This window comes from Engraulis encrasicolus, chromosome 9 (genome assembly GCF_034702125.1).
Source record: "Engraulis encrasicolus isolate BLACKSEA-1 chromosome 9, IST_EnEncr_1.0, whole genome shotgun sequence".
NCBI lineage: Eukaryota > Metazoa > Chordata > Actinopteri > Clupeiformes > Engraulidae > Engraulis > Engraulis encrasicolus.
The window spans coordinates 14,967,251-14,980,778 of record NC_085865.1 but is presented as its reverse complement, the minus strand read 5'-3'; the positions used below and the strand labels follow the sequence as shown (position 1 = coordinate 14,980,778).

At 44.3% G+C, this 13,528-nt stretch overlaps 1 protein-coding gene across 1 annotated transcript in view; it reads left to right on the top strand.

Moving 5' to 3' along the window:
- tnk2a (tyrosine kinase, non-receptor, 2a) overlaps nt 1-13,528 on the top strand; it is a 31,751-nt gene that overhangs the window by 10,654 nt on the left and 7,569 nt on the right. Inside the window, exons 9-17 of the mRNA XM_063206650.1 lie at nt 149-343; nt 1,012-1,103; nt 1,364-1,408; nt 6,276-6,278; nt 8,507-8,726; nt 8,799-8,901; nt 9,712-9,721; nt 10,497-10,544; nt 11,138-12,132. Of these exons, the coding sequence (XP_063062720.1) occupies nt 149-343; nt 1,012-1,103; nt 1,364-1,408; nt 6,276-6,278; nt 8,507-8,726; nt 8,799-8,901; nt 9,712-9,721; nt 10,497-10,544; nt 11,138-12,132 (1,711 nt within the window). The remainder of the gene's footprint in view (nt 1-148; nt 344-1,011; nt 1,104-1,363; nt 1,409-6,275; nt 6,279-8,506; nt 8,727-8,798; nt 8,902-9,711; nt 9,722-10,496; nt 10,545-11,137; nt 12,133-13,528) is intronic.

The following is a 13,528-nucleotide window of genomic DNA, read 5'->3' as shown; positions in this document are numbered from 1 at the left end:
TCCAATCACAGTATTTTATACAACTGGTACATGTAGATGAAAAAGTTCTCAACTTCTTGGTCAATGACAGTCATGATAAATTGCTTCTCATGTAATATTACAAAGTTTGCCCCATCACTCCCGATATGCTTTGCTGTGTTTGCTTCAGAGCTGAAAATTATTGGTGGCGTGGTCAGAACCGTCAGACACTGAAGGTGGGTCAATTTCCCCGACACGTTGTGACATCGGTGGCAGGACTGTCCGCTCAAGACATCAGCAGGCCGCTGAAGAACAGCTTTATCCACACAGGACACGGCGACACGGACCCTGGTCGCAGCTGGGGCGCTCCAGATAAGATAGACGAGTAAGGCTATACCAGTCACCTAACCAGGGGTCCGTATCTCGAAAGCGTCTTTGCTAACGACGGTAGCAACGTCCTTTGTAAGAGCGACTAGACTCTCTCTCGACAGCGACGCTCACCACTAAATCCAAGGGAATGGTGAGACGGTCTTAAAACGACAAGAATCGAGAAACGGACCCCAGAATCCAGCACATATTTAACAAGCCTTTATTGTTTATTTATGTATTACTTGGCACATGCATATGTGTATACAGTGTGACATTGTGACACAAAATGACTTTCTAATCAGTGCATCATAGAATGCAATTGGAGTAAAATACTTGAGATAAATGACAAACTTCACATTTCTTTAGCACATCACTCGTGCTGAAGAAACTCACGCAAGTTCAAGAAATAAATAGCATAAAGAAGCAAACTGAAGATGAAGTATCCAAAGCGCTCATCGAAAAAGCAACAACTTTTATATCATGGCCTCGTTAGTGAGAAGACTCTACAAGGTCATTTGATATTTTGTTTGTGGAAAAACAAAGTCTGCTATGTCTACAGTCTACTGCCGTCTACTATTGGGTTTTCTCTCCTTATCTGTGTGTGAGGGTGTGTGTTACTGAATGGACCTGAAATTGATGCATGAAATACATGAGTATCTACACACCTTTTTTGTGTGCACACAGTTTGTACCTTGGTAATCCTATGGATCCTCCAGATGTTCTTGGAATGGACCCCAAGACAGACCGACCCACTAAGCTTCCAAATAGATCCAAAAGTATGTTGGCCATCTTATGTCCTTTCTACCTATAATATACTGTATATGATTCAGCTTATGTCATTTCAACTCACTCATATTTCTCTCACACACACAGACAAAATAATCCCTAATGGGTGACTTACTAATCAATTTTCACCCTCCTCAATTTTGCTCTTTTTCTGCTGGCTGCTTCAATCTTTTTTCCTCTTTTCTTTTTTGTCTGCATTCCACCTTGTTCCGGCTGCCGTGTTCGTCCGTGACCTCTTGACCTCTTTTAGAGCTACCGCCTCCACGGCCCCCTCAGCCGGCCCTTCTGCTCAAGAGTGAGTGGGCCATGCTCTCTTCTGTCTTCTCCTCCCCTCCTTTTCTCTTCTCTCCTCTTCTCTTCTCTCCTCTTTTATTTTTGCACTCCTCTCCTGTTATCTCCTCTGCTCTCCTGTCCTCTCCTCTCTCCACTTCTCCTCTCCTCTCTTCTCCTCAGGGTTCATGGGATTTCTGGGAAGTCATGGAAAATGACCATTTGATTTTTCAGTCATATAAGAACAAGTCATCGAATTTTGTACATTTCATGAACATGTTGGGAAAGTCCCGGAAGTTTAGTATCTTTCTTGGGCAGTTACAGCATTCTACGTTCTGCGTTGGTTGAATGGTTAAAGTGAGTTTAAAGGTAATGTAATTCCATACCATAGACTGAATGGAAAGGGTTAACATTTCATGTTTAGCTCAAAACATATGAACAATTGTTAAGTCGTGGAAAATTCCCTTAAAGGAGAAGTCCAGTTTTTTTAACATTAAGGCCATTTTCTGAGTGATCTGCAATGTTTTAGAGTCCCCCTCACCGTTTATTTCATGATTGCTGCAGTCTCTGTTATTTGGCTGATTTGGATTTGATCTCAACTAGCTTTAGAATGGCCGTCTATGGGCACCTGCAACTCTGTTCTTAAAATCACCTTTAACATTTGTTTTGAAGAATATGCAACTCAGCAAGTGTTCAACAGTATTCACTGGTGTTCCTTAGCAATTTTTGTAGCGAAATATGGCATCTGTCATGTTTTATGTGTGTTTTATGTAGCAATTTGTAAATTAAGTTTCACTTTCACTTTCACTTTCTTTCACAAAATGGCAAATAAAAAATGACAGAAGCCAAATTTCGCCTTGAAACTTGTTAGGGACTGCTAGTGAACACCCCTAACCACTTTGTGAGCTGTAGACTTTCGAAAACAAATGTTAAAGTTGATTTTAAGAACAGAGTTGCAGGTGCTCATAGACGGCCATTCTAAAGCTGGTTGAGATCAAATCCAAATCAGCCAAATAACAGAGACTGCAGCAAACATGAAATAAACGGTGAGGGGGACTCTAAAAGATTGCAGACCACTCAGAAAATGGCCTTAATGTTAAAAAAACTGGACTTCCCCTTTAAGGAGTGAAAATATTATGGGAAAGTTGTGAAATTGTATCAGTCAAAAAAGAGTGAAAACCCTGTCTTCTCTCTCCTCTTCTCTTCTCTCCTGTTCTCTTCTCTTCTTCTGAGTAGGAACCCTCTCTCCTATTTCCCCTCTCCTCTCCTCTCATCTGTCCTCTCCCGAGTGGGAACTTTCTCTCCTTTCCTCTCCTCTCCTCTCCTCTCCTCTCCTTTCCTCTGTCCTCTTCTGAGTGGGAACTTTCCTCTCCTCTCTCCTCTCCTCTCCTCCTCTCCTGAGGGAGAACTTTCCTCTCCTCTCTCCTCTCCTCTCTCTCCTCTCCTGTCTCCTCTCCTCTCCTCTCTCCTCTCTCCTCTCCTCCTCTCATGAGTGGGAACTTTCTCTCCTCTCCTGCCAGTCTGCGATCTCATTGCCTCACCACACCACTCATTCCAGCTGCACCTGGCAGACTACACTTTCTTTTCTCGCAATATGAATTGACTACAGATTCAGATTCGGATTCACAAAGCATTATTTGCTCCGACATTGGGCAAATGCGGGCTTATAATTGCTACTGGATACAAGTACGGTATGCATCTACTGTAAGGTGAATGGTTTGCAAATTTCTCTCACATGCATGCTATATGTATCCACCACCAGCCTCTGAATTGCTATTGTACATATACGGTGCAGTGATCCATTTCGTTGTAGGTACAGTCCAGAACGCCGCTTCTGATAGGCCAAAAGCCGTGATATAGTAAGATATACTGTAGGAAACAGTTTTTTATTATTGGAACAATATTAGTGTTGTAGTAACTTTTTATGCTACTTGCAGCGTGCAGTAACTGTTGTCTCATTAAATTTTACTACTTTTGCTGCAAGTTTACTGTAAGTTTTTACTGCGTTTCTTCAAAGGGACACTGTCCAGGATTTTTTGTTGTTTATTTCCAGAATCCATGCTACCCATTCACTAATGTTACCTTTTTCATGAATATTTACCGCCACCATCAAATTCAAAGTGTTCATTATGACTGGAAAAATTGCACTTTTCATACATGAAAAGGGGGATCTTCTCCATGGTCCGCCATTTTGAATTTCCAGAAATAGCCATTTTAGCTGTAAAACTGACTGTACTTGGTCTATACTAGAAAATATTAGTTTATTACTTTGTAAACTGTCATGAAAAGATCAAATTTGGCAATAGGCAACCCAGTTTCAATGAGCAGCATAGTTGCAGTACCTTTTTTGACCATTTCCTGCACAGTGTCCCTTTAACATGCATACCGGTAGTAACATAGCTTTAGGTAAAATAAAAAATATGTTGTATTAGCAGGTGAATCCACCATACTTGAAATTGCCTTTTGCTACATGTAGTCCTGGACCATCCATGTAGACCCGTTCGCAATTTTGAGTTGGGGGCGTTTCTCACTGGAATTGAGTTAGTGGGTTCCTAGACATTAAAAATCACGGAGGTGCTCGTCCACCATAGTGCCAGATTTTTCAGAATATGGCCACCAAATATGGCCGCCATCGCCTATGACAAAAACCTGTGTTTTTTACTTTTAAACTGTTTATACACATGCCATACATCAATTCTGACCAATTTTTGGAGAGGAAATCATTTCTGACAATTTCATGAGGAGAATGTGTGATTGTGACCTTAAAAGGTCATTGTCAAGGTCAAATTTGCTATTCTGAAGAATGTCAATAGACTTTCATTGTAAAAATGAGAAACAAATTCTCAATTATGGTATGAGGAGTTATTTGCTGATATTGCCATGATTATTTTGTGTCAGTATAGTGTCAGTATAGTCCTTAAAAGGTCAATGTCAAGGTCATGTTCCAGGTCTTTTCCCTATTCTGAAGAACTCGGCCATGTGCTTGCCTATTAGGTCATTATTAAGAATAAGGAACAGCCACTATAAATGTAAACCTAACATTTCCACACAGTCAGAGGACAGGACAGCACATGCACTGCAACAGTCAACACAGAGAGGAGCCCCCACTAGAGGAGAAGTAAGTATGTTGCAGACTCTATGAACTAGAAATGCCCCTCTGCGAATGTGCCCTCTTATAGCACTATTGATGGGAGGAAGTGCATTGATTCCATCACCAATGCTGTACATTTATACTCTGAGATCATCAAATATTACAGCTGTTGTGGTTGATCTGGCCCCAGCCCAGACACGCACCAAGTACTTCCCAGCCAATGTTGCATCTTGCTCGGTCAATATTTTGGCCTCTCCAAAGATAGCAAGTACTGGACTGGATCAGAAACCATGGCTGCATGTTTAGTCCCAACCTCATGCAACCCCCCTACTCATGCAATCATCTCCTTACAGGATATGTTCTTTGATCACAGTTTTTGTCAGTGATGGTCCAAGATGAGAGACTAATTGATGGAGGGGAAGCATTCTCCGCATCTAGCCAGTGCCATACTGCTGGCAAATCTCCTGCATACCAAGTTCCTGGAAATATGGGCTGTAGTGGAGAAGCAATGCAAATGTGTCTGTATCATTTGAGTCTATAACAACTTTTCTGCACTGCTTCACACGAACAGCCCACTCAACATGCACCAGCAACCTGGCCTAAGCCTCATCAACACAGTTCAAGAGTTCTGGAATCTCTTCACCATCAGCTGACTTTGCTGGTAGCACCTCATCATCAAGAACAACAGGGCTGTAGTATTGCCTCTGGTTTGATGATAAATCATGTCTGGAACTAACAATTGGAGATTTCACTTGTTCTACACAGAGGCCCGGAACTTATCAAGTTGGTGAGGAATGGGTGTTAGTCCGTTCACGCCAATGATGTCAACGGCTGTTGTTGAGTTGGTACACAGCATGCGTTCACCTTCCTTCAATGACATCTCAATGTAGGAGTCACAAGATGGATGAGCTCTGGATGTCAGCAGAGGGATACTGCTGAGTTGATGATGGCAATGATGACAGCACCTAAATTCTGCCAGAGGCATATGACGGATCTTTGACATGAAGTCTACCCGAACATGAGGGCAATAAGTAGACTCAGAGCTTCATTGGGTGAGATTAAGGTGAGGCTCAATTTCACTGACAAGCTTTGACTTGTTAACAACCAACAGAAGGGTCACCATCTTACAGGGGTGATGCTGAAAGGACATCATGAGATCTGCTGAATACTCATGCCCCGTTCCTCAGCAACGTCCATCCTCCTATGTGCCTCAGCTATGTCTTTAGATGAGACTAACTTCTGCTCCTTTACAATGATTGCTAGTGTCTTCTATGGCTGATCTTTGTACTGCAGAAGATTCCTTTTTGAAACAGTTCCACTTATCTTATGTTCTTGAGAACTAACCTATCCTGCCAGTATAAGCTGAAAACAAGCCTTGGAGACGGTTGCGCAGGCGAGGTCCAACACTCCTGTTAACAACCTGGTTGCTGAGCAGATTGTGCAGTGGAACGGGCGCATTAACGGTCAATGAGTATGGATTCTGCGGATCCACCACAAAGTCTAGCAACAATTACACATTTCGGTTGAATGTAAGGCACGGAGCGGTGCTCAGTGCATGTTGGAGGTGGTATTCTGTCCGCTTCAAAGTGGTGTTGTTGGTGAGAAAGTTGAGGACATCAGTGATCATTCTAATCTGATGGAAAGAACTCAAATTTGGCTGCAACATTAACATTGCGTGTGGCTCCTACTACAAGCTGTCCTCCATGACCCTTGCATACTCTCTGAATGCTGCTCAACCTTTGTGTCACCTCGCACAGCAGTAAGAGGCTACTGCAGTTATGTTCTGCAAAGATTGGCATAGGACGTTATGGTAGCCTCATATTGATTTATTTTCCTTCTCTTTCAGAGACAACAGCATTTTTAATGATGGCCGCCAAACTTCAAAGAATTGGCAGAGCTCTGACTTGTCTTGATTCAAGCTCTCCACTTGCTCAGTCAAGGCCTCAAACTCAAATTCTGGGCAACGTTAATTTGAAGCCAGTGAAGTGTGCAATGCCTGTACCTGTGCAAGCACTGGACAGTCTGCCTTGTCCTTGTGAGTCCAGAATACCTCCCACTGGAGAGACATGCATCAATGCATTATCTAGGCCAGAACCTCGAGGAAATTTTCCCTGATATCTGAGAATAACATGCGTCCAATGGAAAGGGCCAATACAGTGGAAGAGATCCTAGAAGTGCTCCGTCTCATGCAGGTTTCATCACACCAAATTGCCATTGATGCCTGGATCATCTGCCTGCGAACACTGGAAGTTGGATAGGCAGTGTCTGACAGTGGCACACTCAGTAATGGGTCGTGGTATTATAGGAAGGAAGCCAGCATGCATCATTGGCACAACAGCAGATGAGACAAGTGTGTGTACAGCAGCCTGCATCAAAAGGTCTCCTCCTGACACACCAGAGCGAATCAGGCTGATCAAGAATTCATGCTTTCCTGATAAACCTTTTGCAGTGGCAACATGCAGTAATGTTGCTTGTTTGTTTTCAGGATGCAGCAGCATGTCTGGTGGTAGGGCAGGTTGAACCACTGGCTTTGCATGATCAGGTACCTCTTGGCATGGTAAATTCCTCTGCAGTATATCATCAGCTTGGCCTAACTCTGTGCCCGACACTGGAGACTTTTGAAGGTGTCTGTTCACTGAGGCATCTGGAAACAGTAATAAGGCTGCATAGTGTGAACCCTTGGTACCAGAAAGTGATGATTTGTCAGCATAATCAGAGCTGGATGCCTGCCAATGTATATTACATTACACTTAGCTGACGCTTTCATTTATTCAAAGCGACTTACAGTTATTATTTTTCAGGGTATTGGTTACAGTCCCTGGAGCAATGTGGGGTTAGGTGCCTTGCTCAAGGGCACTTCAGCCATGGATGGAGATGTAGGGAGAGGTCAGGGGGGATTCGAACCTGCAACCCCTAGATTGAAAGACCAACTCTCTAACCACTAGGCCACAGATGCCCCCATGTATAATGGATGTATAATCCTCCCTAGGTATGGTTTTCTGTCGGTTTTTCGAGCATTCCACAACATAGCTAGCAAGTCTTCTGGTCAGATCTGATTGTCTGGTAGCTTGAACATGAACCAATCATGTGAAAAGTTGCGAGAAGGTTCTTGATGTGAAGGCTTTTGCTGTGTGGGAAGCATCATATGCAATGGTGTTCGCCTTATTCCGCGTTGAATCTTATGCACAAGCATTTGAAAGAGGCAGTGAAGTTGTGTACTCTTGTGATCTCTGACACACTTCTCCTCTTCTAGTGGGGGCTCCTCTCTGTGTTGACTGTTGCAGTGCATGTGCTGTCCTGTCCTCTGACTGTGTGGAAATGTTAGGTTTACATTTATAGTGACTGTTCCTTATTCTTAACAATGACCTAATAGGCAAGCACATGGCCGAGTTATTCAGAATAGGCAAAAGACCTGGAACATGACCTTGACCTTGACCTTTTAAGGACTATACTGACACTATACTGACACAAAATAATCATGGCAATATCAGCAAATAACTCCTCATACCATAATTGAGAATTTGTTTCTCATTTTTACAATGAAAGTCTATTGACATTCTTCAGAATAGCAAATTTGACCTTGGCAATGACCTTTTAAGGTCACAATCACACATTCTCCTCATGAAATTGTCAGAAATGATTTCCTCTCCAAAAATTGGTCAGAATTGATGTATGGCATGTGTATAAACAGTTTAAAAGTAAAAAACACAGGTTTTTGTCATAGGCGATGGCGGCCATATTTGGTGGCCATATTGTGAAAAATCTGGCACTATGGTGGACGAGCACCTCCGTGATTTTTAATGTCTAGGAACCCACTAACTCAATTCCAGTGAGAAACGCCCCCAACTCAAAATTGCGAACGGGTCTACATGGATGGTCCAGGACTAATGTGTCTGCAATGACATACAGTACATAATAGTCATACACAGTCTTCAGTGTCACTGTTTACCACTGTCTAACATTCAAGTTGGGGACATACAGTAAGCTGAAAAGAGTGTGTTGTTCTCTGTGATGTTTTCTATCCAGAGGAAGCATTCTATGACTCGGTCATGGACGACGACGACCTAATGGTGACCACGAGTGTGAAGAGGCTATCTCTCTCCAAGCCCTCCACCTATCTGGGCTTGCGTCTGCGCCCGTGGGAGACCCAGCAGACGGACCACCTGAGCGAGGCGTCGCTCATAGACTTTGACAGCTTCATAAACGACAGCTTCAGCTCCGCCTCTCCGTCCCCCGTGGCCGCCGCTCCGACGCAGCAAGTGCCCCCTCTTCCTGCCAGCGCTCCCATTGGCTCCCTCTTGGACGCGCCAGCCCTGTCACACAGCCCGGTACTCTCCTTGTTGCCCAACCCGCTCAACCCTACGCCCATCCTGGACTGGGACCGGCCGCTGCCCGCCCTGCCTGCTTACGACGAGGTGGCACTTGAGGTAGTCCTGTAACATATACCGTTAAGATGACATAAGTCTTGTTAATGTCAACGTCTGTTACACATGAAACAGAAATTTGTTCCAATGATAATAATAATAGTAATGATAATAATAATACATAGGTTTTATATAGCACTTTTTATGTCACTCAAACACACTTTACAGGTGAAAAACATGTAGACAGTACAAACACAGAATAAAGAAAGATTGAACAGAGGTAGGGAAAAACTACAATGCAAAACAAAAAAAGACAACAAAGGCAACAACAACAGATCTGCTGTCTATGGGAAATTACATTTCAACCAAGTAAGTTGCTTGCTTAGTTAGCAATGAGACTGTTGACGGAACGTCCTCGACGAAACATCCCATGGCTTATACGAATGGTCCCACGTTTCATACGAATGTACGTCCCCTCGGAAGAATGCATTCGACGAAAAGACCTGTCCCCCTGTTGAGAACACACAACCCTGGAGGGACGAGACAATGCTGAAAGATGGTACCGGAGAAAGAAGTCTCTGGTGTTATACATAGTCTGGAAAAGGTGAAGTCTGTAGGTGATGAAAACATGGATCAGTGTTTCTGCAGATAAGAGCGAAAGAGTAGGTCAAAGGCTGGCTTTTTTGCGGAGGCGATTTTCCTGAGAGCAGAGTAGACCAGACCAGCCTGATCTCCAAAAATTCCGTGCTCCTGGACACGGATATTAAGGACACGAAATCCGTGTCCAGGAGCACGGATTTTGCCAAAATTCCGTGCTCCTGGACACGGAATTGTTTTCCGTGCTCCTGGACACGGAATTGTTTTCTGTGATAGGCACACGGAAGTACTTTCTATAGGCTATTACCACAGCACTGTATTAACTCTATCATTAGAAAATACATACCAAATGCTAATCCTAAACAAAATAATGCTATAGCAATTTAAGTCGTGCCCTGACCAAAACATTCCCTAATCTTAACCTGCCATTAAAGACATATTTTTGAGAAATACCTTTTCCAGTTGGTTGCTAGGCTATCAAACTCATATAATGAATGAAAGAAAACTAGCTGTGCCCAGACCAAAACAATCTCTAACCCTAACCTGTCAGTAAGAAATGTTTTTTTTTTAGACAAAGTATTTGAAATTAGAAAAATTCTGAGAAAACACAAGACCGTGGAAATAGCCTATAGAAAGCACTTCAAACAATTCCGTGTCCAGGAGCACGGAAAACAATTCCGTGTTCAGGAGCACGGAATTTTGGCAAAATCCGTGCTCCTGGACACGGATTTTGTGTCCTTGACATCCGTGTCCAGGAGCACGGAATTTTTGGAGATCATGTTGACCAGACATTTCAGGGTTTCAGTGCTCTCTGTGCTCAACTGAAGACAGATGAAGGCAGAACCCTAAAATGTCTGCTCTACTCTGCTCTCAGAAAAAAAATAAGATAGAACTCCTTGTGCTTGACTTTTTTGTCTTTTTCAGTGTGCAAACTTACTCTTACCGCTGAACTGTTCTATTTCATTTGGGTCCATGCACCTGCTTATTTCTCTATCCTGAGTGCAACAATATCCTTAATAACAATACCCTTGCTTTCTAGTATGATGAGCCGCCAGGGAAAGAGGAGGAAGACGCTGAAGTGAGCTCCATCAGCCAACGTGCTGAAGAGACCAAATATGCATCAATTCCAGCCAAATATGCATCTATTCCAGCCCCATATGCATCAATTCCAGCCAAATATGCATCTATTTCAACCAAGAGTCTGGATGAAGACTCAGCGGCCCATGTGAAGGTTTATTTCAAATTTTTTCCGATACATTTATTTTATATTATTAGTTTATTATTATTTGTTTTTTTCCCGTTTACCATTTTATGTGTTCTCTACACTTCTATACACTGTATTACACGTACTGCACGGTTTAACAGACTGAGCCTGTCTCATTTAAAATGTATCTGTATTGGTCAGTGGTGTAGTCTACTTTTTATGGTGGGTATACTGTATATTTGAGCATTTTTTAAAGTGGGTATACTGTATATATTTGTGCTATTCAAAACAATGGATCAATCAATTTTAAGTGGGTATACTGAAATCCCTGAAATTTAGAAGTGGGTATACTCCGTATACCCGCGTTCTACGTAGACTACACCACTGGTATTGGTTATTTTCATATTTTCCTGTTTAATATTTTGGTTGAGTGATTGATGAATTAATCGATTCGTTGATTGCTTGATTTAAAGGCTGGTGTGGAGGACAACCTCTTCCTGCCTCCTCCTCCGCAGCCCAAAGAGGAGGCCCGGTCCCCGGCGCAGGCGGTCCAGACGGCCCAGCTCTTCCAGGAGCTGCAGCGCGAGGTGATGGTGAAGCTCCGCGCCCCCCCTGCCACCGGCCGCTCGCTGCCCTCCTCCCCCATCCCCATGGCCTTCACCCCGGCCGGCCACCGGCAGATCATCCTGCCCTCCTCCTCCTACGAGGACAAGCCCCTGGTGCCGCCGCGCGTCCCCATCCCGCCCATGCGCAGCTCCAGACACCTGGCCTACTGCTCCTCCGCCTCGCTCGGCGACGAGATTGACCTCGATACCAGCAGCAAAGACCAGGAGCACCCTCCCAGGATCCCTCCGCGGGACCACGCCCTGTCCCAGCCCAGCTCGCGAGCCCCGAGTCCCCTGGCGCCACTCCGGACGGCGTCCCCCCAGCAGAGGCCAGGCCTGTGCTGCGTAGGCACCCTGGGCTCCTTCCTGTCCCCCATACCTTGCCTTCCACCCTCCTCCTCCTCCTCTTCCTCCTCCTCTGCCACTCTCCCGCAGCAACCCAAGCAGCCGGTGCTCACCTCCGCCACCACCCACAGCTTTGCACATGACGCCCGCTATGCCAAAGCCGAGACGGTGGGCAAGGTTCAGGCCCAGGCCCAGGCCCAGGGCAGTGTCCAGGCCCCCTGCATCCTGCCGGTGGTGTGCGACGCCTCCAAAACCAGCAGCAGTAGCACTCGCTACCACATGGTGGCCAAGAAGATGGCCTACGCGGACAAGTACGAGCCCTTCCTGCGGGACGCGGAGAGCGGCGGCGAGGACAGGAAGACCACCAACATGGCCACCGTCAGGCCCATGATGCTGCAGCAGCAAGCCATCAGCAGACCCATATACAGCAGCACTAGCAACAGCACAGGGATGGTGAATCCCCACGACTTGACCTGGGCAACCAACCAGCTAAGCAACAATCAAGCAGAGTCCACAGTGCCTACTTTCAGCTCTGTGAAATGTGTAAGTAGATTGACGTGGATCTATACATGGGTTTCCCGTTTGTTAACCATCCCTGTCTGCGTGCACTGCACAGTCAGGGGTCCCTCTTCAACCTCTGATTGTTGGAAACGGCTGTCACTCAGAAAATGCACTCACATGATTGGCGGCTTAGCCTCTTGCCCTTTCTTGACTGTTTGTAAACGGGAAACCTATCTATATGGTTCTATTTTTTTCTTTATATAGCGATAGCAATATCATTTGTGTAGCTATCATACACAATTGTCATTCAGTGTGCTTGAGAAAGACAAGAGACAAGAAGAAAGAAGAGAAAATGTTACCTAAATCTATTTATTAGCAGAATAGATATTCATATCTTATAATGAAAGGTAGAGGAAAATAAAGTAGAAAATTGTTTTTAATATGCCACTGTTGGGGCAGTTCTAATTTCAACAGAAAACGATGGTTCCAGCATTTAGCAGCATAATGGCTAAATGCTATTTCACCCTGTCTGGATTTTACCCTAGACACAACCAGCAGAGACCACTCTGAAGACCTAAGACATCGAGGATAATATTGCTCTAACATACCGTGTATATCTACTGTTTAGGGCCTAGGCCTTTTAGTGACTGATCGACTTTGAGAAACTCACTTCTAAACCTCACTGGGAGCCAGTGGAATGACCTAAGCTCTGGAGTGATATGATCTCTTTTCTTTGTTTTGGTTAGAATTCTAGCAGCAGCATTTTGGATTAGTTGTACATCCCCAAGTGACTTTTCGGGGAGCTAGGTTTAAGTCATTTGGAGAGGCCACAATGTAAATTTGAGTGTCAGCAATGGCTTACGGTAGCTACTATAATACACCAGTGCAATACCAGTACCTTAACCTGTGTTCCAGGTCAGTATGTGTACTGTAGTTATTGGAGGAAAAACAAGAGCATGTTCTTCTGCATCATAGGCTGGCGGAAAATGTACTGCTGATATAGCAGGTTTATTTGGATCCGGTGGCGACATATACTTTCTTAGACGCCACTTTTTTTCTGGCGGTAGCAACCGGTAGTTGTTTATCCTTCATCATGTCAAAACAGAACTTATGAGTCACGATGGAAAAGGCAGATTGCCAAACCACCTAAGAGCTAAGAGCCTAACCGAGCTGAACCTAACACCTAAGAGCCTCCTAATTCTCACTCTCACTCTAAAACCTCATCATCTACCGTAGATACAGTGTAACAAGCAGAGCTTTAAATTAGCCCCCGCCAACCGGCCAAATGCTGGTGAAAACTCAGTTTGGCTGACGGTAGAAACGAAAACGTAAAAGCCACTTTGGCCCATTATGAGTGTTTATTTGGCTAATAAGATTAACACCAACTAGCTATTTTGACTGGTGATGAAAGATGTTAATTTTGAGCCCTGGTGGCCCT